Below are 26,937 nucleotides of genomic sequence, written 5' to 3'. Positions count from 1 at the left end.
TTCATTGCTTACATGCCCTCATCACTTCTTCCCAAATTGGACCCCAATAATAAAAGTGTATGGACCATGAATACCAAGAAACGATGAATCAAGTTTGTGACTAAATGACTATCTAAATAGTCTTCCTCATAAATCTTATTGAAGTGGAATAAATTATGTATGGTTTGGTGGGGTTAAATGTAGGTTTTAATATAATTATGTGATATTAATCACTTACTATTATTTTCCAATTCTTGATATGGATAAATTAAATAGGCCTCTTAAATATAATCACTAATACTTGGGGAGAGTCATAAACTAAATATGCCTTTTTATGTGTAAATTTTTTTAAATGAAAACAATATTCGGTGAGGGCTTTTTGCTACCAAAAATATGCTAATCCTCACTAAAGAGATGCTCTTTGCAATCCACCTATCAACAAACTTCCAAAAGAAAAAAGACTACTTAGGCGATTTTAGTGCTTAGAAATAAGCAAGGCAAAGAAAGTTGGCAGGCATACGCCACTCTTTTAGTATATGCCTACCTTCATTAAGCAAAAGTTGGTGCTCATTAATTTTTATTTCAATTTAATATCTTTCATCATGTTTAGATCTGGATTAATTGTGTATACATTAACATGACTCTTACTCATTTTCAGGTTTATATTACAATTTAATTTAGCATTGATTTTGTTTTACAATTTGTGTAGCCTACAATGTCAAATTAAATTAAGATAAAATATAAGACGATCATATGATCAACGAAAAAGAGATGCTTGTACTAGCCAATCAACCTCCTTAAACGATGAAGTTACTGTTTTTCATAGTCAATGTATATTTTTCAAGATCCAGGTAAGTTATAATTGGATTGAAAATAAATCAGTAATATTTTAAACTACACATATTGTAAATGTTACAGTATTTTTTTGCATGGTATAAAAGTGATGTTTTTACGTAAATTTTCATATTTAAATTTTTTTTATTCTATAAGTCTGCATTGTTCTAGCTAAAGTACTCTCTTGTCCTATCATAAATGAGTCATTTCTTTTTTTAGAAATAAATAATATTTTTTTTCTTTTCTTTTCTTTATTCTCTCATCTATTTTATTCTTTACTCCTCTACTATTTTTTTTCTCATATTTTATGCTCCCTCCAGTTAACTAGTCAAATATTAAAATTTTAATTTCGCGTCCAAAAAAACGTCTTGATTATGGTGGGACAAATGGAGTATAATTCTTAATAATCATACATATATAAACGTACATTATAAAATTAAGAAGAATGTGAATAATCAAAGCACATAATTCCATGGAGAATAATTTCAAATCAAAGGGGAAATTAAGAAGAAATAAGAAAACAATTTATACTGCTATATGTACAATAAACAAATGAGAGGGGCAACAAATAAATCTCTAGCAAATTTAGAGAGGCAAATACACAAATATGGTAAATACAAAGGTCCAAACTGAAAACCAATGGGCCAAGAATTAGGTGCCACATCGAGACAAAAATATTAGTGACATGGGCACCCCCTATTGGTACAATGTAAAAAAATTCAAGAAAAAAAAAAGATTTTCCTAACCATTAAAATATTCCATCCAAACCACTAGAATAATAATAATAATAATAATAATAATAATAATAATAATGCAGGCAAAAGAATAAATAAAGAAAGCATTAGATGGTGGATATCGCAGACCTTCCATCCATGCTTAGCTTAAGAGAGAAACTCAAGAGAGAGAGAAGAGGTTTAAGGGAAAGCTTTAGGTCCACCAACTGGTGGTTAGAGATTGGCACTCCATAACCAAACACCATCAACAGCAACAAAGAATCAACCAAGTCAAGCAACAAATAATAACAACAAACAACAGCAACAGCTAAGACAAGATATATATAGCTTCCTTTTCCCATTATTTACAATTGATTAATTCCCCACAAATTAACGAGCCTACAAAGGTTGGAGAAAGGGATGTTTTAGAGATAAATAAAATACTAGTATCAGTTTTTTTTAAATCAAGATTTGATTTTTATTTTTATTTTTCTGGTGTTTGGTGTGGGGTTTGTTCTGAATAGTAATATAGAGCTCCCTTTTTTACATTATAGATATAGAGAGATAGAAAACGACTCAATTTTTTTTTTTTAATAATTTGGTGTATGCAAGTCTCACGTGGGAATAGATAAAAAGAGCAGATGATGAACGAACTTATGCAAGAATAGTTATCATAAAGGTGAAAGCAAAGATTTAAAGGGGTGATAATGTTCTCGTACTTTCAACTTTGAAATTCTTGCAACTCTACTATATACTAAACAGGAGAAAAAGATAAAATAAAAAGTTTCTGTCCTTTTCTTTTATTCTTTTTCATTTGGGATTTAATTGTTCTTGCCTCTTTCTTCCTCCTTCCTTCTTGATTCTTTTTTTAGAGAGAGAGAGAGGGAGATGGAGGTGATAGTGTTGGAGTATTGGGATCTGCTTGTTTGCAGTGAAGACATGTTTTTTTAGACAGATCGTGGAGCTGCTGTTCCCCATAAGCAACACAGCTTATGCTGAATTTCAGGTTTGGAGATGTGATTGATTTTTATTTTATTTGATTATTTGTTGTTACAGCTGCTGATGAGGAGAGGAAAAAAACAGGAAATTTTGGTGTCCCTTTCTCTAATGTTGATTGTATGGGATGATGTTGGTATAATGATGTGATTATAGATTGCAGCTTTTGTTGAATTACTGCAATTTTTTTATTCTTTTTTTCTTTGTGTTTTCTTCCTTCAACCCACTTTTATTTGCTAGTACTAATATTTTTTCTTCTTGGTGTTTGATTCCCGGGATTGGGGTTTGTAATTCCTTGTTTTTAGATTGTCAATTGTCAATTTGTTGGGTTTTTTGATAGGATAAGCAAGCAAGTTGGTTCATGAATATGTAAATGAATATTAGTAGTAATTTTTTTGGATTTCTTGATCTTTTATAGCTATCCACAATTGTCCTCTGCATATGCTTGTATTTGTGTGTGTGTGTATTTTGTTCTTTTGCAATATGATTATGTGTGCATATATAAACAAAGATATTCATTTGATATATTTGTTTCTCCAAATAATGCATGCCTAATGGCTCATGTATGAATGTCTGCATGAAATCAAGAACACAGCATGGTTTTATTGCTTATGTTGAATTACTGATTAATTTTCCCCCCTGTATTTTCCAGAGCTATTTGATATCTCTCTCTACCTACACTTAAGAAAGAGAAAGATTGTGAAGAGTCTAAACTGAAATCCCACAAGGGAAGAAAGAAGGGCCAAGAAAAGAATACATGGGAACCTATTTTCCTATGTCAAACAATCAAAGAGATGCTGCATCAATGCTCTACTCCAAGGATCCTGCCCCAGCTTCTCACTCATCAACGCCGATTCTCACCGGAAACACCATCATGTACATGAATTTCCCGCCCTCGTCCGAGCCCTTCTCTGATGCAATAGCCAGCAGCTGTATGGATGCTCCACCCGTCGCCTCAAACTCAAACGCCTCGTCTCAAGAGGTTCTCCTCAACTTTGGGGGCTCACGGGCGTTGGAGAGCCAGCTAAACACTTGGAAGGACAGGAGGAACGAGATGCTCATGATGCATCAAGCAGGGGGGAGCAGCTCTTGTGTCCTTCAAGGCGGCCCGAGCATGCAGGGGAAGGGGCTGTCGCTTAGCCTCAGCACCCACGTCCCCCTGCACGTCCCTTACCAGAACGATGGCGCTGATTTCTCCTCGATGCTGGGGTCTAATGCATTGATGCAGGGTGAAGACAGGGGGAGGAACATTTCTTTTGAGAATGAAGATAATAGCTATGCTGCTGGCTTTGCGGGGGGGAATAATGGGGATGGGGCGAGTGACATGTCCTCGTATGGAATGCCGAGCATTGCAAGAGCTGTCCCTAACTCCAAGTATTTGAGAGCTGCTCAGGAGCTGCTGGACGAAGTTGTGAATGTGAAGAAAGCCATCAAGGAGCAGAATGCTCGGAAAGAGTTGAGGAGAGAGGGTGAAGGGGAGTTGAAGGATGGAGGGTCGGACCCTTCGTTTTCAGCCACGCCTAAGGAGAATGGGGCCTCCCGTGTTGAGATTTCAGCAGCCGAGAAGCAGGAGTTGCAAAATAAACTGACTAAGCTTCTCACAATGTTAGATGAGGTGAGAACTAATGCCTTATTTTGTTAAGGTTGCTTTATCTTATTACATTGCAAGATTTTGATGAGGTGAGGAACAATGTTCACATTAGATTAGCATGTCTAGTTTGCTGGTCTAATCACTTGTCTGAAAATTCCTACAATAATTTTGGTAAATTCTTGGATTTCTTCCGGGCATGTAGGCATTTTGAGAATACATTGGTTTCTCAATTCAAGATTTTGATGAGGTTGCAAACAAGTGGTTTTTTTTCAGTCATATGTTGTAATTTATGTTAAGGTTGTTATGTTCTATGACATTGGTTTCTCATTTCAAGATTTTGAATAACTCAAGCAACAGTTGTATTCATATCTTAAGGATGATTTATTTTACCACATTGGTTTCTCAATTCAAGATTTGTGATGCAGGTTGACAGGAGATACAGACAGTATTACCTTCAGATGCAGATTGTGGTGTCTTCGTTCGATGTAATAGCCGGATCTGGGGCAGCCAAGCCTTACACTGCGCTTGCGCTTCAGACCATTTCCCGTCACTTCCGCTGCCTACATGATGCTATAAACGGGCAGATTCAAGTAGCACGAAGGAGCCTCGGAGAGGAGGATGCTTCCTCAAACGAGAGGGGGGTTGGGATATCCCGACTGCGCTATGTAGATCAGCAGCTCCGGCAGCAGAGAGCCCTGCAGCAGCTCGGCATGATGCAGCAGCACGCGTGGAGGCCACAGAGGGGATTGCCTGAGTCCTCTGTTTCCATCTTGAGAGCTTGGCTTTTCGAACACTTTCTCCATCCGTAAGTAGCAGAAACGATTCTTGTGTTCGTCTTTTCTTTTCCGGGGATTTCTGTGATGAATGTGTTCGTGTTGTTTTGTGCTGCAGCTACCCGAAAGATTCGGAGAAGATCATGCTGGCGAGGCAGACTGGATTGACAAGAAGTCAGGTGCTAATAAAATGCATACTTATTAGTCATTTACTTATGATTGGGAAGTTGCAATTTCTGTTTCTTAATTTTTGATGATGGTGAAATTAAATGTTTGGTTTTTTATGGGGAGAAATGTTGGAAATTTTAAGTAAATGATGCTTGACATCATTGGATGTTAAAACAATTTCTCTCCCTTAAGAGTTATTATCGAAAGACTAATAAGAAACATGTTGAGACAGAAGAACTAACACAAGTCCTTTTCTTGCCTTGTTTGCTAATCTATATGACTATGTATGTTGTTGGTTTAGGTCTCAAACTGGTTCATCAATGCTCGAGTGCGTCTCTGGAAGCCGATGGTCGAGGAGATGTACAAAGAGGAGACAGGCGACGCTGATGTCGACTCCAACTCCTCGTCCGAGACAAACCCACGAGCCTCGAAGCCCGGTGCAAAGGCCTCCGAAGACAAAGCAGAGGATCTGCAGCATGGTACGGCTTCCGCAAGGCAGCAGCTCATGGAGCCGAAGGGCGTTGAGATGAACGATGTGGAGATGATGGGGTCGGACGCCAATTCCATCTTCCAGAGCGACTACGGAGTAGGGAAGGGAGAGAAGGCCGAGCATGAGGCAGGCCTCTTCCAAGACGCAGTGGCGGAGTCAAGCTGTGGGAGTGAGAGGTTCATGGGTGCCGGCTACCATATATCAGAGCTCGAGAGATTCGGTAGTGCTGGTGGAGGAGTTTCACTCACACTAGGGTTGCAGCAGTGTGAGGGTGGTGGTAGGATGGCTATGCCTAATAGCAATCACAATGCATTCATTCCACTCAGAGAATCTGATGTATATAACACAGCAGCTTCAGCTATGGGAAGTGACCCTGCAGATTTTGAGTGCATGGATTCGGGTGGCCGGCAGCATCGGCTCGTCTCGTCGTTGCTACCTTCTTTTACCTGACTCTACCCGGAGATGATTCCGGGTAAAGCTAGAGGGGGGTGGATCTTGATATTTTGGGAAGAAGGTCTAGGTTTTATCTCCTGTTTTGTGAATCCATTGTAGGAAGAAAAATTGGTTGAAGGGTTTATTTGTAAAGAATTTACTGTGTTTGGTCTGTGTAGAAACCAGAATACGATGATTTTGTTGTATCAAGGAAATAAGGTTAACTGTTGCATCTCACGAAAGGAGAAAGATCTGAGTACAGAATTGACATGTGATAGTGGAACTTCATTAGTTAAGAATGTACTACAATAGTATAACCGATCTCATTGTTTTTCTTTTTTTAATCTTGGCAGAAATTTATATTATAGATTAAATATAAGAGACTAAAACTCATGAGAATTCAGACTGAGTTTTGTGTTTTGCAGACACAGATGATAGAGAGAATTTTTTATAGTACCAAAACAAAAAATTCAGCAGATTAAGCTACATAACATGTACCATGAGCCATATTGAGAATGGTGAAGTGACATCCATCGGGGAGGGGGTTCACTCGCGCTACCTTCTATACACTTTGACGACGTCTTCCCTCAGTCGCGGAGTCTCCAAGAAGTCGTCTCCACAATTGCTGACATCGTCAACTTCTTCCATCTCAAAATTCAGCGGACCACTGCCCTCCTCCCATTCAAACCACAGCTTTGCAATGGACTCCTTCTTGAAGCATGAATTGTGATCCTCCTGTTCAGGTGAGTCAGATGCAACCAGCCTGTAAGTGTAGACTTTCTTGAGCTGGCCAGGTCTAAATGCTCGCCCAATTGCTTGGCGAGTGACTGATGGATTTAGATGGACGTCAAGTATAATGATGCGAGATGCCCCCACCAGAGATATCCCCTCCCCACAGGCTTTGATGGAGCCAAAGAAGACTCGAGCTTCAGATGAACTGTTGAATTTCTCCATTGAAGAATCACGCGTCTCTGCATCAGAATCACCCGTGATCATGAACATCTCCTTGCCAATGCTGTAACCCTTGACCTTAGCCGTAATTCTCTCCAAGAATTTCAGGGGTAGGAGATATTGACTAAAAACTAGCAGCTTCTCTCCACTTGATTCACAGAGCTGGAGAAGATTAAGGTAGAAGTTGAGCTTTACACCTTCTTTCACATTTAGGCTCCCCAAGATAGTGTCAATTTTCCCCTCATCAACTCTATCTTTTACACCGGAACTCCTGGCAAGCGTCTTCAATGTTGGGTGCAGATAAATAGCACTTCCTTGTGCATTAACTGAGAACTTCCTAGCCACTGTTTTCGTCAGCTCTTTAACATCAGCCTTCTGTCTGGGGCTGAGCTGAAGATAAACTGAAAATTCCACGAGCCCAGGAAGTTCATCTAAGTTATCACCCTTGTAATAATGCAAGACACTTCTAGTCATTTCCCGCAAGTCTTGTATCACAGTCACCTTCCGGAGTCGGTTTTCATCTTTGATCAGCGTATGCTCTATAAGTTCATAGAACTCATTGTCTGTGCCATGCTTCATCAAATTCCTTCTGCCAGATATCTCTGCCCTGCTCAAGATACGCCTCCTTATGACTTTAGAAGTATCCATCTTCAGAAACCTTGGCCGCACAAGATTTAAGATGTTAAAAACTTCTTTCACTTGGTTCTGATAGAGTGTCCCAGAAAGAACCACCTTTCGAGGAGTTGCAATCCTCTCCAGTGACGTCAAGACATCAGTGTCTTGGTTCCGGGGAGTGTGGCCTTCATCTAGGATGAGAATATCTGGGTCCTCCAGCAAAATAGTTTGGCATGCCCGAGCAACGTTCCCGCTGTCAGAATCGCAGATAATAGAGGAGAATTGTTTATATCCTAGAAACAGTATGCTCCTTTCTTTCTTCCATTCTTTCAAAACTTCAAGCTGCTGTATGCGGCTGTCAGCTTTAACTGAGTAGAAGTCATGTAAAGGTATCACCTCGACTTGCCATCGGAGGAATTCTTTTTTCCATATTGACAAGAGTCCCCTCGGCAACACAACCAGAGGTCTTGCATTTGGATATTTGGCCATGAAACTCTGAAGGAAACTGATGATCATGAATGTCTTACCAGAACCAGGAGCATGTGCCAGTATACAACCTCCAGGTTTATCTGCCACTAGGTTGCTCAGAAGAAAGTTAAATCCCTCAACTTGATGGGGTTTCATCTCCCTTTTGTGGCGTGGATGTGGGTGAATTTCAGTAACAGAAGAATCACCATCCGATAATTTGAATCGATCAAGGGGGATATCAATATGCTCATACTCCCTACTGGTTCGTCCTTCATATTTGTAAGTTCTTGTAGTCCTTGAGGTCTGTATTTAGAATAAAGCAACCAAAGCAGTTCTCAACATCAAGTAGTCTGCCACAAAATTCTCCCACTATCAACAAATTACTCGTTCATCCACTCATCAAAAACATACATACAATTTTGTTTGTAATTACAGGACAGGGGGGGGGGGGGATGGGATTTTATGCCATGCAAGTATCAGAACAAGGGAAACACGCTTTACAGATAAAAGGCCCTTCTCCAAAACAACAAAAAACTAGACATCTGTCAGTTATCAGGGTAAACACATAAAACCTGTTCCAAGTTGGCATTTGCAACATTATTGCACCTAAAATATGCAAAAATGATATTTTTCTCTATATATGCAAAAGAAGATACATGAATCTTGTTTCTGATATATTTAAAGAACTGAAGATTTCAAAGCTCTTATGCCCATTGCTTTTACTAGCTTGAAGACCTACTTGCCAAGAAAATTGTTAAAGTGGCTTGACATGGGAGGCTCCTAAAGTGTAATGCATGGTTGATGTGAATGCACTTTTCTTGTAATAGTGGTTATCAAGGAGTTGGGCAGATATACATCAATAACAACCGCATACATAGATAAAAAAGGGTGATGAGATGCATCAATCGCAACACATGCAAACGAGAAAAGTGGGGATGCCAATCTTCATTTGAAAAAGGTGAAGTCTGAAACTGCGAAGGTTATAAAGGAATAATTCCACACGAAAATGGACTCTTTGGTAAAAGTGAATGGAATATGAAATCCACCTTCAACAGTTATTATTGACGCTTGATTGAGACCTCAATTTTGGGTACACATTATATAAATCATTTAAATTAATTTTCTCAATACCTCATATTCCAATAAAACGACAACATAGTTTGTAGCATAAAGAAGTGCAGGCCATACCTTTGAGAAGTTATATTCAATAATGGTTTCAATTCCTCTCTTAATAACCCCACAAATCCGGCATACATCACCAATGTCATCTTTAAAAATAAAAGAATGCTCACAGTCTTCTTCATCCCCAACATCATATTGATCATGTAGAGCTTCTCCAGGAGCATCCTGCCACATATCAACGGAAGAGTTGTTAAACACCAGTCTCTCACTACAGTTTTCAAAGTAGGCAGAAAACCTAGCAAGTAGCAATCATATATTCTAGATGCTAAGAACAAATACAGATTAGAGAAACAAAGATACAGGTGGTATTGAGCATATTTATGAGTCTGTGAATGGAAGTAGGAATAGTTTATGTATAAAAAAATTTAAATCACAAAGGAATGGGTGAATTTCATAATTACCCAACCATGTTATGATAGTTCACTCTGAGTATATTACTAACTATTAAGAAGGATTATATCAAGATAGTCCATATAGGACTGAAAGCCACCAAGCATAAGAAAATCTATTATGTGCAGTTCCTGCAGAAAATACTAAACTACATTCAAAATATATGTAGAATGAAAGATGTGATGATCCTCATTGTCCTTCGACATATTGGAAAATGAAATTTCAACATATCAGAAGTCCCACAAAATTTTCAGATATACCTATTCTTGGTAAACTCAAGAGGTGTAATGAACAAGTTTTAAATTAAAGACCTTCACGATGTCAACTAAACTATTCCTTGAACTCATGTCTCCCTAGATCACTTGATTCTTGTTATTCTATATAACTATGTGAGTGAGACAATCAGTATACTTCAGGATATCTGCATCTAACATCCAGAGAGCCTCAACAGTTACCTATTTCCATAATATCTCTTACTTAATGAAGTACTCAACCATAACTAAACAATCACCAGTAGCTGTTTAAATATAAGAATCCAAGATGTCCTAGGAATTAATATATGATGAGACAAGTAACAAATTTCATTATTTTATCAACAAAGTTGACATGCTAACTGGATAATCCTTCGTATGGAAAAATTTTAAAAAGATGTATCACAGAGCCAAAGTATAATATTCATAAGGAAATTAAGAATAAGAGGATACCTTTGAATCCACTAAAGCCTTCGTCATCTCTTGCCAAATATCATCCAGACCATCTGAATTAGTATTAGACAATTCATCATCCTCCTCTAAGTCATCGGTACCCACATACACTCCTTTATCATTTGTGGTTCCAGTTTCAGCTTCGCCTGTAATATGCATTTGAGTACCTGCTTCTCGAGAATTTTTGCTTTTGGCAGAATTCCAGTCCTACATGAAGTTAAGGCGTAATAAGTTCAAATAACATGAACCAATGAAGATCAAACCATAAGAAACTACAGAAATAGTGCAATAATATTTAATCATAATGGAATTATTATGAAATGCTCATGTCAATTATACATTTTTTAGCACCCCAAACCCGTTGTAAAAGTTATGTAAACATGTATGCCACCTAAGAGTTGCGTAATGAGTTCCATTTGGATCAAAATTACTAGCTCGAAAAAGCCCGCCACATGTAAGTAAATTGATAAGGCTTCAAACATAGGTGAGTCGAGAAGTGCATTACCACATAATCTTTCATGAGGAGATTTGCGGTGGGTTTATCCTTAATGAGAAGATTTGCAGTAGGTTTATCCTTAATGAGAAGATTAATAGAAGGTGGCTTCAAATCCACTTCTAGTGGACCACATGTAGCATCATTATCATCATCTGAATCAATGATAACCACTGGGGCAGCATGATGGGAAAGCTGTGATTCTGGAATCAACCTTTCCATTTCCCCATCATTATCATCATCAAGGTCAATGACATCAGGAGCAACTAGCTCCATCGGCTTTGACACCACTGAGTCTTGCACATCAGGACATGTGGTCAATGATAGTTCAGGATTCTGTGCATAAAAGTAATCTAACACCTGCCGTCTCCGCTTGATAAGCTCTTCTATCTCCTTCGTCACACTTCCAAATTTACCAGAATCCAATTGGTTCAGCAAAATCTTTGTGGTGTAAGGATCCGATTCATTCAGAGCTTGTGTATATGTTTGGTTTCTTCTCTGCTCAACTACATATCGCCATGAAGCAGGAAAGGTACCATAACTATAATTACTTCCTTCATCTGCTTTTATCCTTTTGCGTCGTTTTGAGCCCAAATCTGGCAAGCAATAGAACATATTCAACAGAGTTTTAGATAGTTTATAATTTGATTGGGAAAATTGAAATTACTGTTCATATATAGTTGTTCTGAGATATAACCAAAGCATGTGAAACTACTGAAGACTAACAATTTAAGTATTAACTAACAGAAATAATGTGCTTTATGTGGATTTCCTGGTGAACTGTAGAACCTTAGTTTGAAAAATGCCCATACCATCAGCAATGCGTCAAATAAGTCTACAACACATAAAATTATTCGAACCATCTACTCAGAAAGGAGTTCCTTTAAAGTCTACATAACATCTCCACAATTACAATTGCACCACAACACAAGAAGAAAAAAATAACAAATGCACCGGTTAATATCAACTTCATAAGTTAATGTAGTTTTTTCAGGTGTAACTAGTAAACAATCTAAGCCATCTAAAAGCCCGTGAAGGTCAATGCACCCATGGTTAACGTGGAATATCATACTTGTGACTTGTGATGGATCAACATCAAGGCTGGGACAAGGATTGAGCTTGATCGAGCTCATTAACACAGCAGCTTACAGTAGCCGTCCGATTGAAGTTAGTTAGGATCTTTTAATCTTAGCCGTTGGTTTCTTACTAGCCGTTAAGATTGAGTATTAGTATAAATAGTTGTTTTAGTTTGTTTGAGCAATTAATAGCTCATTTTGTATCTTCCAGATTTAATCCGCAATCAATAAGAGTTTCTTGTTTCTCAAATTGAACTTCATCTTCCTCGAGTGTTCTTGCGTTTGATTCTAACAATTGGCGCCGTCCGGTGGGAAAGCTTGAATTATCGATTACGTGTAGAATCGATTGGTATTGGTTGGAATCGGATCCACGACGCAAGAGATGGCTTCAAGATTCGAAGCTGATAAGTTTACGGGCAAAAACGACTTTGCCTTATGGAGAATGAAGGTTCGTGCTCTGCTTACACAGCAGGGATTGTCCTCGGCTTTGACAAAGGAGGTCAAGAAAGGAACTGAAGAGGGGGTTCCGGATGCAAAATTGGCCGCGAAGGAAGAAGAGGTCGAGGCGAAAGCGTTCAGCACGATAATATTGTGTCTCGGGGATAAAGTTTTGAGAGAGGTATCCAAAGAAACGACAGCGGCAGGTATGTTGGCAAAACTTGAAGATCTATACCTTACAAAATCTTTAGCGAATAGATTGCTTATGAAACAGCGATTGTATTCGTACAAATTTGCGGATGGAAGACCAATTTTAGAGCAGCTAGAGGAATTCAATAAGAATGTTGATGATCTTGAGAACATTGATGTTTCTATTGGAGATGAAGACAAAGCTATCTTGTTATTAAACGCACTTCCTCAAAGCTATGATCAGCTGCGTGATGCAATCCTATATGGCCGGGAGAAAACCGTCACGCTTCTTGAGGTATAATCGGCTTTAAGATCTAAAGAATTGCAGAGAGGAGATGCAAGAATCAATGATCCTGCATCAGAAAGGCTAAATATCAAGAAGTTTAAGGGAAAGAAGTTCTTCAAGAAATCAAATGAGCCATATAAGCCAGGTTTTCAGTCTGATCAGAAGGAGACTCGTGCTTGTTTCTGGTGTAAAAAGCCCGGTCACTTGAAGAAAGATTGTCACGGTTGGAAAAAGAAAATGGCGGAGTTGGGTGGGAAGGCTGTGAATACTGCCCAGTGGTTGAAGATGAAGCTCCAGTAGCTTTGAATGTTATGGAGCATATGGAGAATGGTTCTTGGATCATAGACTCCGGTTGCAGCTTTCACATGACTCACAACCTCCACTGGTTTGATGATATAAAGGAAATAGCTGGCTCTGTAATTCTTGGTAATGATCAAGTTTGTGAAGTAAAGGGTATAGGGACCATAAAATTAAGAGCTGAGAATGGTCGAGTTATTATCTTGGGTTCTGTCAGATTTATACCTGCTGTTAAGAGAAATTTGGTGTCACTTGGTTCTCTTGAGAGTAAAGGATGTAGAATGGTATCTGAAAATGGTGGAATGACAGTAAGCAAGGATGGGAAAGTGATCATGGAAGCCAAGAGGAGAGGCAGCTTGTATTACATGGATGCTACTGTCATGGTAAATAATCTGAGTGAAGCTCATGTTGCAATATCTGATAGCTTGAAAGTTTGGCATCAGAGACTTGGCCACCCTGCCATGGGGACAGTGAAGGACCTGGTTAAGAGAGGTTTTGTCCGGTGTGAGGATTCTGGAGTTGATCCTACTGAATGTGAAGAATGTGTGTTGGGAAAGGCCAAGAAACTGCCATTTCCCAAGGCAGTGCACAATTCTACAAAACCATTGGATTATGTCCATAGTGACTTATGGGGACCAGCTCAAGTGAAGTCTATTGGTGGGGGGAGATACTACATGAGCATTATAGATGATTTCACAAGAAGAATCTGGATTTACATACTGAAAGAAAAATCTGAGGCTCTGGCTAAATTCAAAGATTGGTGCATTGAAGTGGAAGCTGAAAAAGGACAGAAACTTGGCTGCTTAAGGACTGATAATGGTTTAGAGTTTGTGTCTGGTGATTTTGATACATTCTGCAAATCCAAAGGCATCAAGAGGCATAGAACCGTGCCTATGAATCCACAACAAAATGGAGTGGCAGAGAGAGCCAACCGCACCATCCTTGAAAGAGTGAGATGTATGTTGATAGCAGCCGGGTTGGAGAAGAAATTCTGGGCTGAAGCAGCCTCTACTGCAGTGAAATTGTTGAATATGTGTCCCTCATCAAGTATAGATGGAGATATTCCAGATGTAAGGTGGTTTGGGAGACATGGAAACTATGAAAGGCTCAGGACTTTTGGTTGTAGGGCATTTGCACACATCAAGCAAGGAAAATTGGAGGCTCGGGCTCTTAAATGCATTATGATTGGATACCAACCAGGAGTAAAGGGGTATAGATTATGGTGTGTGGAGCCTGGGAATGGCAAGATTATCATCAATAGAGATGTTGTCTTTTGGGAGTATGATCTGCCTTTCAAGAAGAGATCTGATGTCTCTGATACTGAGCATGAGGTGACTTCAAGAATTGAGGTGGAGCTTGTGAGAATGAACAAGATCAAGATGATGAAATCACAGATGTTCATGATGATGCTACTGGTATTTCACAATCTCCACAGCAGACACATCAGTCTACTGCATCCAATGACAGAAGCTGGAAGTTGGCAAGAGATAGAGTCAGAAGAACCATCAAGCCATCTACCAAATATTCTGATGCTGAATTTCTATTTTTCTGTCTGATGGTGGCAGAGGAAGTAGAATACTCGGAGCCCAGTACATATGAGGAGGCTATGCAGTGTAAAGAGTGGGAGAGTTGGATGCAGGCAATGGTGGAAGAAATTGACTCACTACTTAAAAATGGTACTTGGGTACTAGTTGAGAAACCGAATGGAAGAAGGGTGGTGAGTTGCAAGTGGGTCTTCAAGAAGAAAATTGAAGGTGCTGATGGGGATAAGGTGAGATATAAAGCCAGATTAGTGGCTAGAGGATTCACACAAGAGTATGGGATCGATTATGATGAGGTTTTTTCTCCTGTGGTGAAACACACCTCCATAAGAATTCTGTTAGCTATTGTTGCAAGAAAGGACTGGGATCTTGATCAATTAGATGTCAAGACAGCCTTTTTGCATGGTGATTTGAAAGAAACAATATACATGGCTCAGCCAAAGGGCTTTGTGAAAGCAGGGGATGAGAGAAAAGTATGTTTGCTGCAAAGGAGTATCTATGGATTAAAGCAAGCAAGCAGGCAATGGCACATGAAATTCAATGATCATGTGATGAGAAATGGCTTCACAAGGTCGGCTTATGATGAGTGTGTTTATATAAAGAAAGCAGGTGGAGCTGTGGTTGCATATCTACTATTATATGTAGATGATATGCTCTTGGCTGGAGCTGATCTGGAAGAGATAAGGAAAGTGAAGACTGATCTCAAGGTTGCTTTTGAGATGAAGGATCTGGGACCCGCAAGAAGGATTCTTGGTATGTCTATAGTGAGAAAGAGAGCGAGGAGGCAGATATTCTTGACTCAATCTGACTATGTTTCAAGACTAATCAGTAAGTTCAAGATGGGTAATGTGAGAGAGGTTTCAGTTCCAATGGGGTAGCATTACAAGTTAACTACTGAGCAAATGCCAAAATCTGATGAAGAAAAGAAAGAAATGCAGAATATTCCCTATGCAAACATCATTGGAAGTGCTATGTATGCGATGATAGGCACACGAGCAGACATAGCTCAAGCAGTCTCTGTGACCAGCAGATACATGTCAAACTATGGAAAAGAGCACTGGTCTGCTTTAAAATGGCTGATAAGATACTTGAAGGGTGCCACAGATATTGGAATTATGTTTGATGGAGTGGCTGCTTGTGAGGGTGATGCTTTGGTTGGTTGGAGTGACACTGATTATGCAGGGAATCTTGACACCAGGAGGTCCCAATCAGGTTACTTTTTTACTCTATATGGTTCTGTGATAAGTTGGAAGAGTAGCCTTCAAGGAGTGGTTGCCTTATCAACAACCGAGGCAGAGTTCATGTCTCTAACAGCAGCAGTTAAGGAGGGGTGTTGGCTAAGGGGAATTCTGGAGGATTTTGGTGTAAGTCAGAAAGTTGTGAGCATTGGTTGTGATAACAACGGTGCATTATGTTTGGCAAAGCATTCGGTTTACCATGAAAGAAGTAAGCACATTGATGTGCGGCTACACTTCATAAGGGAGAAGATTGAAGAAGGAGAAATAAGGGTGTTCAAAGTAGACACTTCTGAAAATCCAGCAGATATGCTGACTAAACCTCTACCAAAGGCGAAGCTGGATTTATGTATGAGGTTAGTTGGTTTGCAGAGGGAAATCAAGGCTGAGTGATGGCTGATGCTTGATGATTGAGCCATCAAGGTGGAGTTTGTGACTTGTGATGGATCAACATCAAGGCTGGGACAAGGATTGAGCTTGATCAAGCTCATTAACACAGCAGCTTACAGTAGCCGTCCGATTGAAGTTAGTTAGGATCTTTTAATCTTAGCCGTTGGTTTCTTACTAGCCGTTAAGATTGAGTATTAGTATAAATAGTTGTTTTAGTTTGTTTGAGCAATTAATAGCTCATTTTGTATCTTCCAGATTTAATCCGCAATCAATAAGAGTTTCTTGTTTCTCAAATTGAACTTCATCTTCCTCGAGTGTTCTTGCGTTTGATTCTAACAATACTGATAGTGGAGTAAACAGAAGCAGCATACAATCGCCGCATCATTCATCCGACACATCAATGAGCATCTACACCCGATTTAATAGACGCTCCATTGCATCTATCCAATAAATTTAACAATGAGCATTGATAACCAAACATACACCTTAATGAATAAGGCCGGCTTTCTCTTTCCATTTTTGTACTTTAAGTCAGAATACATAAACAAGAATACCAATGAACACCAATAAAGTTTTCTCCTGTTGAAAATCACATAGAAGTTGTGTGTGTACGGGAGTTGTGCTAGCTTGTACAAGAAGAATCACAAAAAAAAGAGCTATACAATTATTACCGTTTGAAGAAGTAGCCGAGAATCTCTTCATAAATGGACTCAGATAATTTCTGTCGGTATCAGCATCCATTCTCCGGCTAAATACACCAAAAAAACAGATTATGTCGACTCTATCCAAACACAAATGGCAAATTCATGTACCTCAAAAAGGAAAATCGTTTGCAAGCCATAACATAAGAATCGTACAGCTCTGGTTAACAGAAATATTAAACTTAAACTACCCAACAATGATCCGAATCCCCAAAATTGATCACTTATAAAACGAAATTGTAAATGCAATTCCTCCTGACCTACGACCATAGGATGAAATATTGAACGAATTGCAGAATCAAAACTTACATGTCTCAGATTGGTTTGTGGAAAATGAGATGATTTGCAGAAGAGAGTCTGGAACGTTGAGCTCAGTAGGGGCAACTCTAACCAGTTGGCAAATGCAATTGAAAAATGAAAATAGTATAAATAAATCATCCGTAAAAAGGGAAGGACAGTCTACCCTTTCCCTTTGCGCTTTCCTTAAAATGAAATTAACCAAATTAGTCCCTATGCTTTGTTATTTATATACTGCGCTATCTCAATATTGCAAAAAGTCTTTCTAGTAGTATTACATCAAAGTTCTGAAATTTGTGCTATTTTTATAGTTTGGGAATCAAAATATACAAGCGAAAACTACATGAACTAAAATACAGTTCTTTCTACATACTCCATTCATCCCAATTTTCGAGTTAATCAAAGTATTTATTGCGCATAACTTAAGAAATTGACATTTAATGAATAAAATAGATATTTGAAAATAAAATGAAGTAGGAGAAGTTAAAATAGTTTATTTTCCTATAAGATTAAATGACTGATTTAGTTTGAAATGTCCCATAAATGAATATAAATGGATTAAAATGGGATTGACTATTTACGGGTGCACTACACTCCCTACACTCATATATAGATATAACATCTATCTAACAGTGGCCCTTAGATATAGAGGCGGATGGTGTAGATTTCATGAATTCGAGTTGCATTGTTTGTATCTTTTGTTGTTTTGGAATGGTAAAGTGGGCATAACATAATCTGAAATGGTAGTTCCCATAATATAAATCTGAAATGTTAGTTTTTCAAAGCTGCGATTTTTATCATTCTGTTTCTGTAGCATACGGTTCAAATTTGTTTTCTTACTAAGTTTACCCTTCTTAGTTTGTTCAATAATGACTAAGAAATGCAAAAAATCAAAAGCACCATGTTGGAGGTTTGGGAATCGTCTAGAACCGGTAAGCATGTGCTTGTTTTTTCTATGCCTTGATTCCTTCCTTTTTCCATGGTCGCGAATTGGGGTTCTACCTTGATTTCGTCTTCTAAGTTGTTGATGAAAGGTAGAATTGGTAAGTTGTTTCAACTGCTCCGAAAACTCACTTCATCCGCTATGATCCTAGGATTGTTTGATGGATGGTGTTACATTTGATTGTGATGGTTGTTTGCTGGATAGCGTTATAATAGATGGTGATTGATTGTTTGCTGGATAGCTTGATTCTGCCCCGACTTGTTCTTCTTAAATATAGTGAGTGACACGATTTTATTATCTCCCATTTAATACAATAAACAATACTTTTTAATATTCACGTCGAAAAGTTACGCTTTAACTACAACGGAATGAAGAGAGTATTAGTTTAGGAAACTATTTTTAATGGAGAAGAATCTCAATAAAAAAATTTAATCATTTCATTAAAATTAAGTTACTATTTTGGCAAAATTCAATATACTAGATTTTTCTTACTTTACTTTCTCATATACTTTATCATCTTACTATTTTTATTATTTTTTATTTTTTTCTTGTATTTTATTATCACTTTATTTAATTCACTAAATATTTATTCATTAAATTCTATTATAAAAAATGCCACTAGGAAGAAGTACTGGATTAAGTAAGCATGCTAACCTCTAAAAATTTGAAAAAAAAGAATGAAGATGATGTGATTTAACCACATTTGAAATTAGTTCGGCCAAAAAGAAATTAAATTGCCTTCATGGATATTAATATTTCATGAAGTACCCTAAACGTTTTATTATCAATCTTATTTTCCACTTCTAAATTACTCTTTCTGTACTTCAAATATTGTTCCACTTTGACCCTACACGAGTTTTAAAAAATGTAATGAAAAAATGAGTTGAAAAAGTTAGTGGAGTGTGAGTCCTGTTTTTATATATTAGTTTTATAATAAAATGTGAGTATGAATTAGTTAATGGAATATAAGTCTCGCTACCAAAAATAGTAAAAAGTGAAATGAGAAAAACTTTACGGGACAAACGGAAATAGAAAAATGGGACAAACTTTTAGGGACGGATGAAGTACTTTGTTAAGCTAGAAATATCTCAATTCTTATTCGTAACGTTTGAGATAATATTCCAATTATTAGTATTAGATTTTCATCATTCTTCACAGATTACGAATAGTAATTCAATATTGCAATTTCTTTTCATTTAAAGTTAATACATCAAATATTTGACCATATATGAACACGTTAGGCCATCCGCAATGGGCGGACGAAGGCACGCCCGATGGCGCGCATCGTCCGCGCCATTCATCGTCCGCCCCCACTATGGGTGTGTGGCATAGGCCGCGGACGATAGTCGCGGCCTATGCTTCGGGCGCGACTTAAACCGCGGACGATGGCCATCGTCCGCTCCATTGCGGACGTCGCGGACGATGGTCGCGGACGATGGCCATCGTCCGCCCCATTGTGAAGGCCGCGGACGATGGCACGCGGACGATGACACGCGGTTTCGTTTTTTTATATAAATCTCGTTTCTCATTCAGTCGTGCATACGAACATATCGACTATCTCTCAACATCCAACGAAAATGAATCCCGGCGAAGACACCAATAGTTCTAGTTCGTCTGATTCCGGTCGTTCGATTGACGAAGCATTAGATGCAGCCGTTGAAGAGGCCATGGCGGCATGCTATTCGCAAATGCAGCGCGAGAAGGCGGCGGCTGAGCAAGTCCATCGTCCTATTCGACATAGGACGTATGTCCGACGCAACCACGAGGAAGCTCACAGGCGTCTGGTTGAAGACTATTTTGCCGATCAACTACGTTGGGGCCCGACTGTGTTCCGCCGCCGGTTTCGAATGTCGAGGTACCTTTTTCTCAGCATTGTTCGTACATTGTCTTCACGTGAAGAATACCTCACGTTTCGGGAGGACGACATCGGGAAACCCGGCCTTACACCATTGCAAAAGTGCACGACTGCTATTCGTCAGTTGGCATACGGCACCACGACGAACCTTTTTGACGAGTACCTCCACTGTGGGGAGACTACAGGCCGCGAGTGTCTGAAGTACTTTTGTCGGGGGATAGTAGAGGCATATGGCGACACATATTTGCGCAAGCCGACAGCCACTGATTGCCAGGGTCTGATGCAAATGCACGAGAGGGCGCACGGGTTTCCTGGGATGCTCGGGAGCATCGACTGTATGCACTGGCAGTGGAAGAACTGTCCGACGGCGTGGAGAGGCCAATTCACAAGTGGATACAAGGGCAGCCACCCGACGATGATCCTCGAAGCCGTCGCTGACTATCGGCTTTGGATCTGGCATGCTTACTTCGGCGTAGCCGGGTCGAACAACGACATCAACGTCCTCAACTCGTCCACCCTCTTCACCGACCAATGTAACGGCAACGGCCCGGCCATAGAGTTCACTGCCAACAGACGCCAATACCATATGGGGTACTACTTGGCCGACGGCATCTACCCACGGTGGCCAGTTTTCCTAAAGTCTGTCAGCTACCCGATTGGTGAGAAGAGGGTTTTATTTGCGCAAAAGCAAGAGGCGGCGCGGAAGGATGTAGAGCGGGCATTTGGGGTGCTCCAATCACGGTGGGCAATTGTGAAAGGGCCGACTCATTTCTGGTACAAGGAAGTCATCGCCGATGTCATATATGCGTGCATAATCATGCACAACATGATAGTCGAGAGTGAAGGCGGAAGCATCACCGATTGGAATGACGACGACCGTGCATCTAGCTCTGCCGGCACATCGACCGAGACACCCGATAGAGGGTTACCGTTAGGTTTCGATGAGGTTTTATCTAGGCAGGCCTCAATGCGCAACCAACAGGAGCATGCGCAGCTCATGAGCGACATGATTGAAGAAGTGTGGGCTCGTAACCGCCGTCGCTGAGTTTGCGTTTTTTATTATTTCGTATCGTAATGTATTAATTTTTATTAAATGAATGAAGTTTTTAAAATTCGTATTTTAAATGTATTTTAGTTTTTTTTTAATTCGTATGTATTTTATAAATATTACAAAATTGATGATGTGGCGCGCCATAGGGCGCCCCACTGCAGGTGGAGAAGGAGGAGGATAAAAATGCTGACGTGGCGCGCCTTAGGGCGCCCCACTGCTGATGGTCTTATAGATTTTAGAAATTGAGATAAAATAGAAAAATAACCCAAATAAAGACTGATATAATGTTCAAAAGTATCTACCATCATATAACCACGACTTTTTTTATCATATAATTACGACTGCAGAGTGTTAAATGAGTGCCATTAATAGTACTCCCTCCGTCCCGTGCTACTCGCACGTTTGCTTTTCGGCTCGTCACAAAGTCCTTACACTATTTATAATTTAAGTTAGAATTAATGCATTTAATTAATATGTTAGTTTAAGTTAAGAGCTCTTTTATTAAGTGATGTCTCATTACACCTAAATTTTTTTTTTAATTACACAAAAAAATCAATCCCAAATTTACGACCTAAAATGAAAAGTGCGAGTAGCATGAGACGGGGGAGTACTAAGTAATAAATGAATGAAAATAAACACAATATTTGCACACGACGACTCTTTGGCTACTTTTCCGAGCAATGAATGTGAAAACAAAATAAAAATCTAAAATCAAATCACAACGTCAACAAATTGTAAGGCGGAAATTACTAAAAAAGAAAAAGAAAAAAGGCTAAGTAAGAACGAATAAGATCTTCGTAACGCAGCAAAACTCACTTCCTTCTACCATAAAAGGAGTAAGAGTACACCATTTTTCATTTCGCGCCCATTCTTTGATAATTCCCCTCTAAATTTTGCTTCCGAGATTCTCTCGCTGCTTCACTTCCGAGAAACGGGTCTTCTCCAACATTTTATGCAATAGTTGGGCGCAAAGTTGCTGCAATTGCTGTTTTTTTATTCATCGTTTCTGTGTCCAACAATGGATTCCGAGCAGCAGCAGTCCGCAATTGAGGTAGTTTTTTACTTGATTTTGCTTATAGATAGTTATTAACTTTAATTGGAATGAATTATTGATTTAATTAAATGCGGTTAGGGTGCAAAAGTGCTTATGGTGGGCGCTGGCGGTATAGGGTGCGAACTACTGAAAACCCTCGCTCTGTCGGGGTTCAGAGATATCCATATTGTGAGTTCTGTTTTTCTATTTGAAATTTGATTTCGTGTGGTTTTGAATATATGATGGGCATGGCGTTTTAGGGGTCTTCTACTAGGGTTTAAGAAAGTGCTTATTTATTTGGTCGGAGGCATTGCTTATGCAGATTATATTTGTGGAAACCCTCACCCTATTGGGGAATCCGTGTCTGGCTTAGCTTATCGCGACCCTTGGCTGATGGAGAGGGGCATTATGGACATTTTTGCACATAAGTAGAGATTTTGAAAAATAGAGGGTGCTTTTGGAGAAGGGAGGTGGGGTATAGAGATTTGAGTTGAAAATAATTAGCTTCTAATATTTGAATTACAATGGTTTTAATCATGCCTGCTTATTCAGTTTTTTGTCACTTGATGTCTCACAACTTAGGATGTGGCAGTTGTACTCGAGCATCCATTTGCTCAACTATGCTGCAGGTCAAGAAAGTGGATTATAAGTTATTTGTTTATTTAGTATCACTGAAGGGCAAAATGAAGTTTTTGTATATGTACTCTTTACTTTTGGATTCGGTGTCCCATATTTCCTCTCTGCTGAAGTGACTCTTTTGAGAAGATGAGCACTCATGTACCTAATTTTGTAATGCATAATTGGGCATAGAACGATATAATGATTAAAGTTTTTCCTGCCTTGAGCAGATTGACATGGATACAATTGAAGTCAGCAATCTAAATAGACAGTTCTTATTTCGACAATCACATGTTGGTCAGTCGAAAGCCAAAGTGAGTGTGAAATTCAACCTCCTTAATCCTTGTCTGTTATGCTTTAACATGTTTCCTGACATCGATCTACATAAATGTCAATCCAGGTTGCTCGAGATGCAGTTTTAAAATTTAGGCCTGGTATTAGCATCACATCCTACCATGCGAATGTGAAGGACCCTGATTTCAATGTTGATTTCTTTAAGCAGTTCAATGTTGTTATGAATGGGCTTGATAATTTGGATGCCAGACGGCATGTCAACCGCCTTTGCTTGGCATCCGGCGTGCCATTGATTGAAAGCGGTACCACTGGCTTTCTGGGACAGGTGGCGTTTTCTTATATGAAAAAGTTCATAGAATTTCTATCTGTTTTGTACTATAGCTGTTCCTGCATTATTCTCATATATTCACTTGCACAGTTTTTTGATTGCTTGTGCTGAAATATAGTAGTACTTGTTCATGCTTTGGTGATATAAACCTACTTTCATTGATGTTATATTTAATGGATTAGCCTGGTGATCCGTATTACTAAAGTACTTTTGTGCCTTTTTAATGAATTAACATATCTAATTTTCGGTTCTGTTTTTCCATTAAACCTTCTATTTTGATGATTGGACGCAGGTTACCGTTCAAATAAAGGGTAAAACAGAATGTTATGAATGTCAGAATAAGCCAGCTCCAAAAACTTACCCTGTTTGTACTATTACAAGTACTCCTTCAAAGGTACAACAATATCTTACTGCACAATACTCTTGTGTCTGGAGTGTTATTTTTTTAAAGAACTGGCATGCATTATTTATTAACTAAAAGGACACTAGTATAGCAAACTGCAGTGATTTTGGTTATCTCAATCATAGTTACGATGCACGAGAATAAAATTCTACCAGGACTATTGATCTAAAATGCCTTCTCTGTATAGCGATTTATCAGGACCATTGATGTTTTCTACATTTTTCTACCACGTTGCTTGTGCAATTAACTTATGAGGCTTGAGCCCAAATGAATGTAACAATGGTTAAAATTATTTGATAAAATCCATTCATTATCAGTATTTTTATTCTCCTCGACTTCTGATCCAGTCAATTGATTGTTATGATTTGTTTTTTCAAAATTGCAGTTTGTACACTGTGTAGTATGGGCAAAGGACCTGCTTTTTGCAAAATTATTTGGCCCCAAAAATCAGGAAAACGATTTGAACGTTCGTTCTAGTGATTCTTCGAGCTCATCCGAACAAGTTGAAGATGTTTTTGAACACAAAAAGGGGGAAGAAATTGAACAATATGCCAGGAAGATATTTGACCATGTATTCGGTTATAACATTGAGTTAGCTTTGTCGAATGAAGATACATGGAAATCTCGTGGCAAGCCAAGGCCTATATATTGCAAAGATGTAGATGTCATTCCAACTGAGCATGTTCACCAAAATGGAAATCAAGGTAGAGGCTCAGCAGCTGGAGATATGACATCAGTGTCTGCAATGGCAACTCTAGGTCTGAAAAATCCACAGGACCTTTGGAGCTTGAAAGAGAACACAGCAGTATTTCTTGAGGCTCTAAAATTATTTTTATCGAAACGAGAAAAGGTATGAGGCAACTTCTGAATACGTAATATTCTTGGTCATGTGATTCCTTCTTTGTTCCTGACATCTAATGTTTTCATATCAGGAAATTGGTAACTTGAGTTTTGACAAAGATGATCAGCTGGCTGTAGAACTTGTTACTGCTGCGGCAAATATTAGAGCTACTTCATTTGGCATCCCCTTGCATAGCCTTTTTGAAACCAAAGGTATTGCTGGAAATATTGTGCATGCTGTTGCCACAACAAATGCTGTCATTGCTGGATTGATTGTGATCGAGGCTATTAAGGTGCTGGAGAATGATGTTAAGAACTATAGGTAGGTCTTATTTCTACCACATTATCTAGTAACAATTATTTATGACAAATGGTGTCTTTCTAATCTCTTACAGTAAATTTAGTTATGGGTGAATATTTATTTCTAACAATGTTGCAAGAAGATAGATAAGTGATAAACTTGCATCCTTTTCTACTCATCCTTTCATTGAGTACTTAGAAAACGGCTTCAGTATAAATTAATATTCTAATTAATTCTGCATGTAGGATGACTTTTTGTCTTGAGCATTCTTCAAATAAGATGCTACTCATGCCAGTCGAGCCCTTTGAGGCAAACAAGTCATGCTATGTTTGCTCCGAGGTTTGTGGTCTGATCATCTTTTCCAAATATGTGCTTTGTTTTGGCTGAGAATGTTTTTAAATGAATTAGACCAATTAATTTCTAATACTGATATGTTTCTGTAATCAGACACCTTTGACGCTTGAGATTAATACACGTCGTTCGAAGCTGAGGGACCTGATTGACAAGATTGTGAAGGCAAAGCTTGGGATGAGCTCGCCCCTAATCATGCAAGATTCCACACTTCTTTATGAGGTTGGTGATGATCTTGATGAAGGAGAGGTTGCCAATTATGCAGCAAATCTTGAAAAGGTTGACTTATATTCCTATCCCATCATTTACATAATTGCGTTAGTGCCATTCTTATTTAATCATGGTTTACACATCTTCTCTTAGGTGCTATCTGAGCTTCCCTCTCCAGTCCGTGGCGGGACAATTCTTACTGTTGAGGATCTTCAACAGGAGTTTAAATGCAGCATCAATATCAAGCACAGGTTTGTCCTGTGCTTTTGCGAGTTGCCGCTGCTTCGGTTTGATCCTCCATATCTTATCAATTGGTTTTTCAGCATCTCTATAAAATTTTGTCATTCTGGAAACTCGAGCAAGTAGATTTTAATCACTGAATAATCTGATTAAATTTGCGGAACTCTGCACTTCACATATTAGTATCCTTCCCCTTTCATGCCTTTCATCATCCAGACACCACCACATGTAGTTTTGGATATATTATTTTCCGATCCACCTGAAATAGGCTAGTCTCCCAACTCGTATTCATACTTGACAACTTTGCAGGGAAGAATTTGATGAAGAGAAGGAACCCGATGGAATGGTTCTCTCCGGCTGGACACAAGCTCAGGCAGCGGAAAAGAACAGCAACGTGTCAGCTGACAATGGCGCGAGCACCTCTGGCGCATCTCAAGCTGCTTCCACCATGCCCGAGGACGACGATGACTTACAAATTATCATTCCACCACCAGTATCAGGAAGGAAGAGAAAGCTATCCAGTGTCACTGCTACTTCAGGTGTTGCATCTGCTGCTGCCAAGGAACCAAAGATCAAGAGAAAGGCAGAAGAGATCGATGGTGATAACGAGAACGACATAGTCATGCTTGACGACGGCAACATATCGAAGAAAGGAGAAGCATAGCAAGGCCCAGTTGGGTTTGTTAGACTTTGACGAGCACCCTCTCGCCCTAACTTGGTAGAATACAAAGAGAAAGGTGATTCTTTAGGTGCTTGTTAACTTGTAGACTTTGGCTTTTTTAGGCACCTTCGATTTTTGATTAGGAGCTTTTGTCGGATCTAAATGTGAATGTGCAACTGATTTTGCTCCTCTCTATCTTGTATTCCACTCCTAAGTGCCTGAACTAGGTTGAGATTTAATACTAACAATTGTAATATTTGTTTCTTACTATACTATTTTCCCACCAAATAACTTGCAAATTTAGGAAAACAACATGTATGGTACGTTCGTTGTGCTACTTTGTCAATGACTGAATTATGATATTTGTGAAATTATGCTGTAATTTACTTATTGGTTAGAAGACGCAGCATCTTACCAAGTTGGATTACATCGTTAATAGTAGTATTTGATATGCTAGTTGATATACATTAGAGCCACGAAATAATATTCTTTTCGATCCAAGTTCGTTGAGTCTTATTCCATATTGGATTGCCCCACGCTAGTTGAGCTATTTTTTAATCGATTTTTTTTATCACTCTTA

General features: G+C 39.0%; 3 protein-coding genes across 4 annotated transcripts; 2 read left to right on the top strand and 1 right to left on the bottom strand.

The window, feature by feature from the left end:
* The first annotated feature begins 1,990 nt into the window (after positions 1–1,990).
* Positions 1,991–6,213, top strand: LOC121750144 (BEL1-like homeodomain protein 7). 2 transcript variants are annotated; one of them, XM_042144618.1, is made up of 6 exons: positions 1,991–2,205; positions 2,399–2,532; positions 3,175–4,137; positions 4,539–4,918; positions 5,005–5,065; positions 5,356–6,213. In XM_042144618.1, exons 3-6 carry the CDS (start codon positions 3,280–3,282, stop codon positions 5,992–5,994), a joined length of 1,938 nt encoding a protein of 645 aa, XP_042000552.1. In that variant the 5' UTR covers positions 1,991–2,205; positions 2,399–2,532; positions 3,175–3,279; the 3' UTR covers positions 5,995–6,213. The 2 variants fall into 2 exon arrangements, with proteins under 2 accessions (XP_042000552.1, XP_042000551.1); XM_042144617.1 differs by having other exon boundaries at positions 1,991–2,532.
* A 195-nt stretch (positions 6,214–6,408) lies between these two features.
* LOC121750143 (protein CHROMATIN REMODELING 35-like) lies at positions 6,409–17,433 on the bottom strand. Its single transcript, XM_042144616.1, has 6 exons — positions 17,242–17,433; positions 16,903–16,979; positions 10,792–11,375; positions 10,287–10,493; positions 9,199–9,357; positions 6,409–8,313 (listed from the first exon to the last, which is right to left on the bottom strand). Exons 2-6 carry the CDS (start codon positions 16,970–16,972, stop codon positions 6,532–6,534), a joined length of 2,802 nt encoding a protein of 933 aa, XP_042000550.1. The 5' UTR covers positions 16,973–16,979; positions 17,242–17,433; the 3' UTR covers positions 6,409–6,531.
* Positions 17,434–21,854: 4,421 nt separating this feature from the next.
* Positions 21,855–26,666, top strand: LOC121750103 (SUMO-activating enzyme subunit 2-like). The gene is made up of 11 exons (XM_042144560.1): positions 21,855–22,129; positions 22,211–22,300; positions 22,960–23,043; positions 23,130–23,348; positions 23,644–23,745; positions 24,140–24,604; positions 24,687–24,916; positions 25,141–25,234; positions 25,343–25,525; positions 25,610–25,707; positions 26,006–26,666. Exons 1-11 carry the CDS (start codon positions 22,097–22,099, stop codon positions 26,358–26,360), a joined length of 1,953 nt encoding a protein of 650 aa, XP_042000494.1. The 5' UTR covers positions 21,855–22,096; the 3' UTR covers positions 26,361–26,666.
* Positions 26,667–26,937: the final 271 nt, after the last annotated feature.

Source organism: Salvia splendens, chromosome 10, assembly GCF_004379255.2.
Source record: "Salvia splendens isolate huo1 chromosome 10, SspV2, whole genome shotgun sequence".
Lineage (NCBI taxonomy): Eukaryota > Viridiplantae > Streptophyta > Magnoliopsida > Lamiales > Lamiaceae > Salvia > Salvia splendens.
The sequence above is the reverse complement of the archived record's forward strand: the minus strand, read 5'-3'. Positions and strand labels throughout refer to the sequence as shown.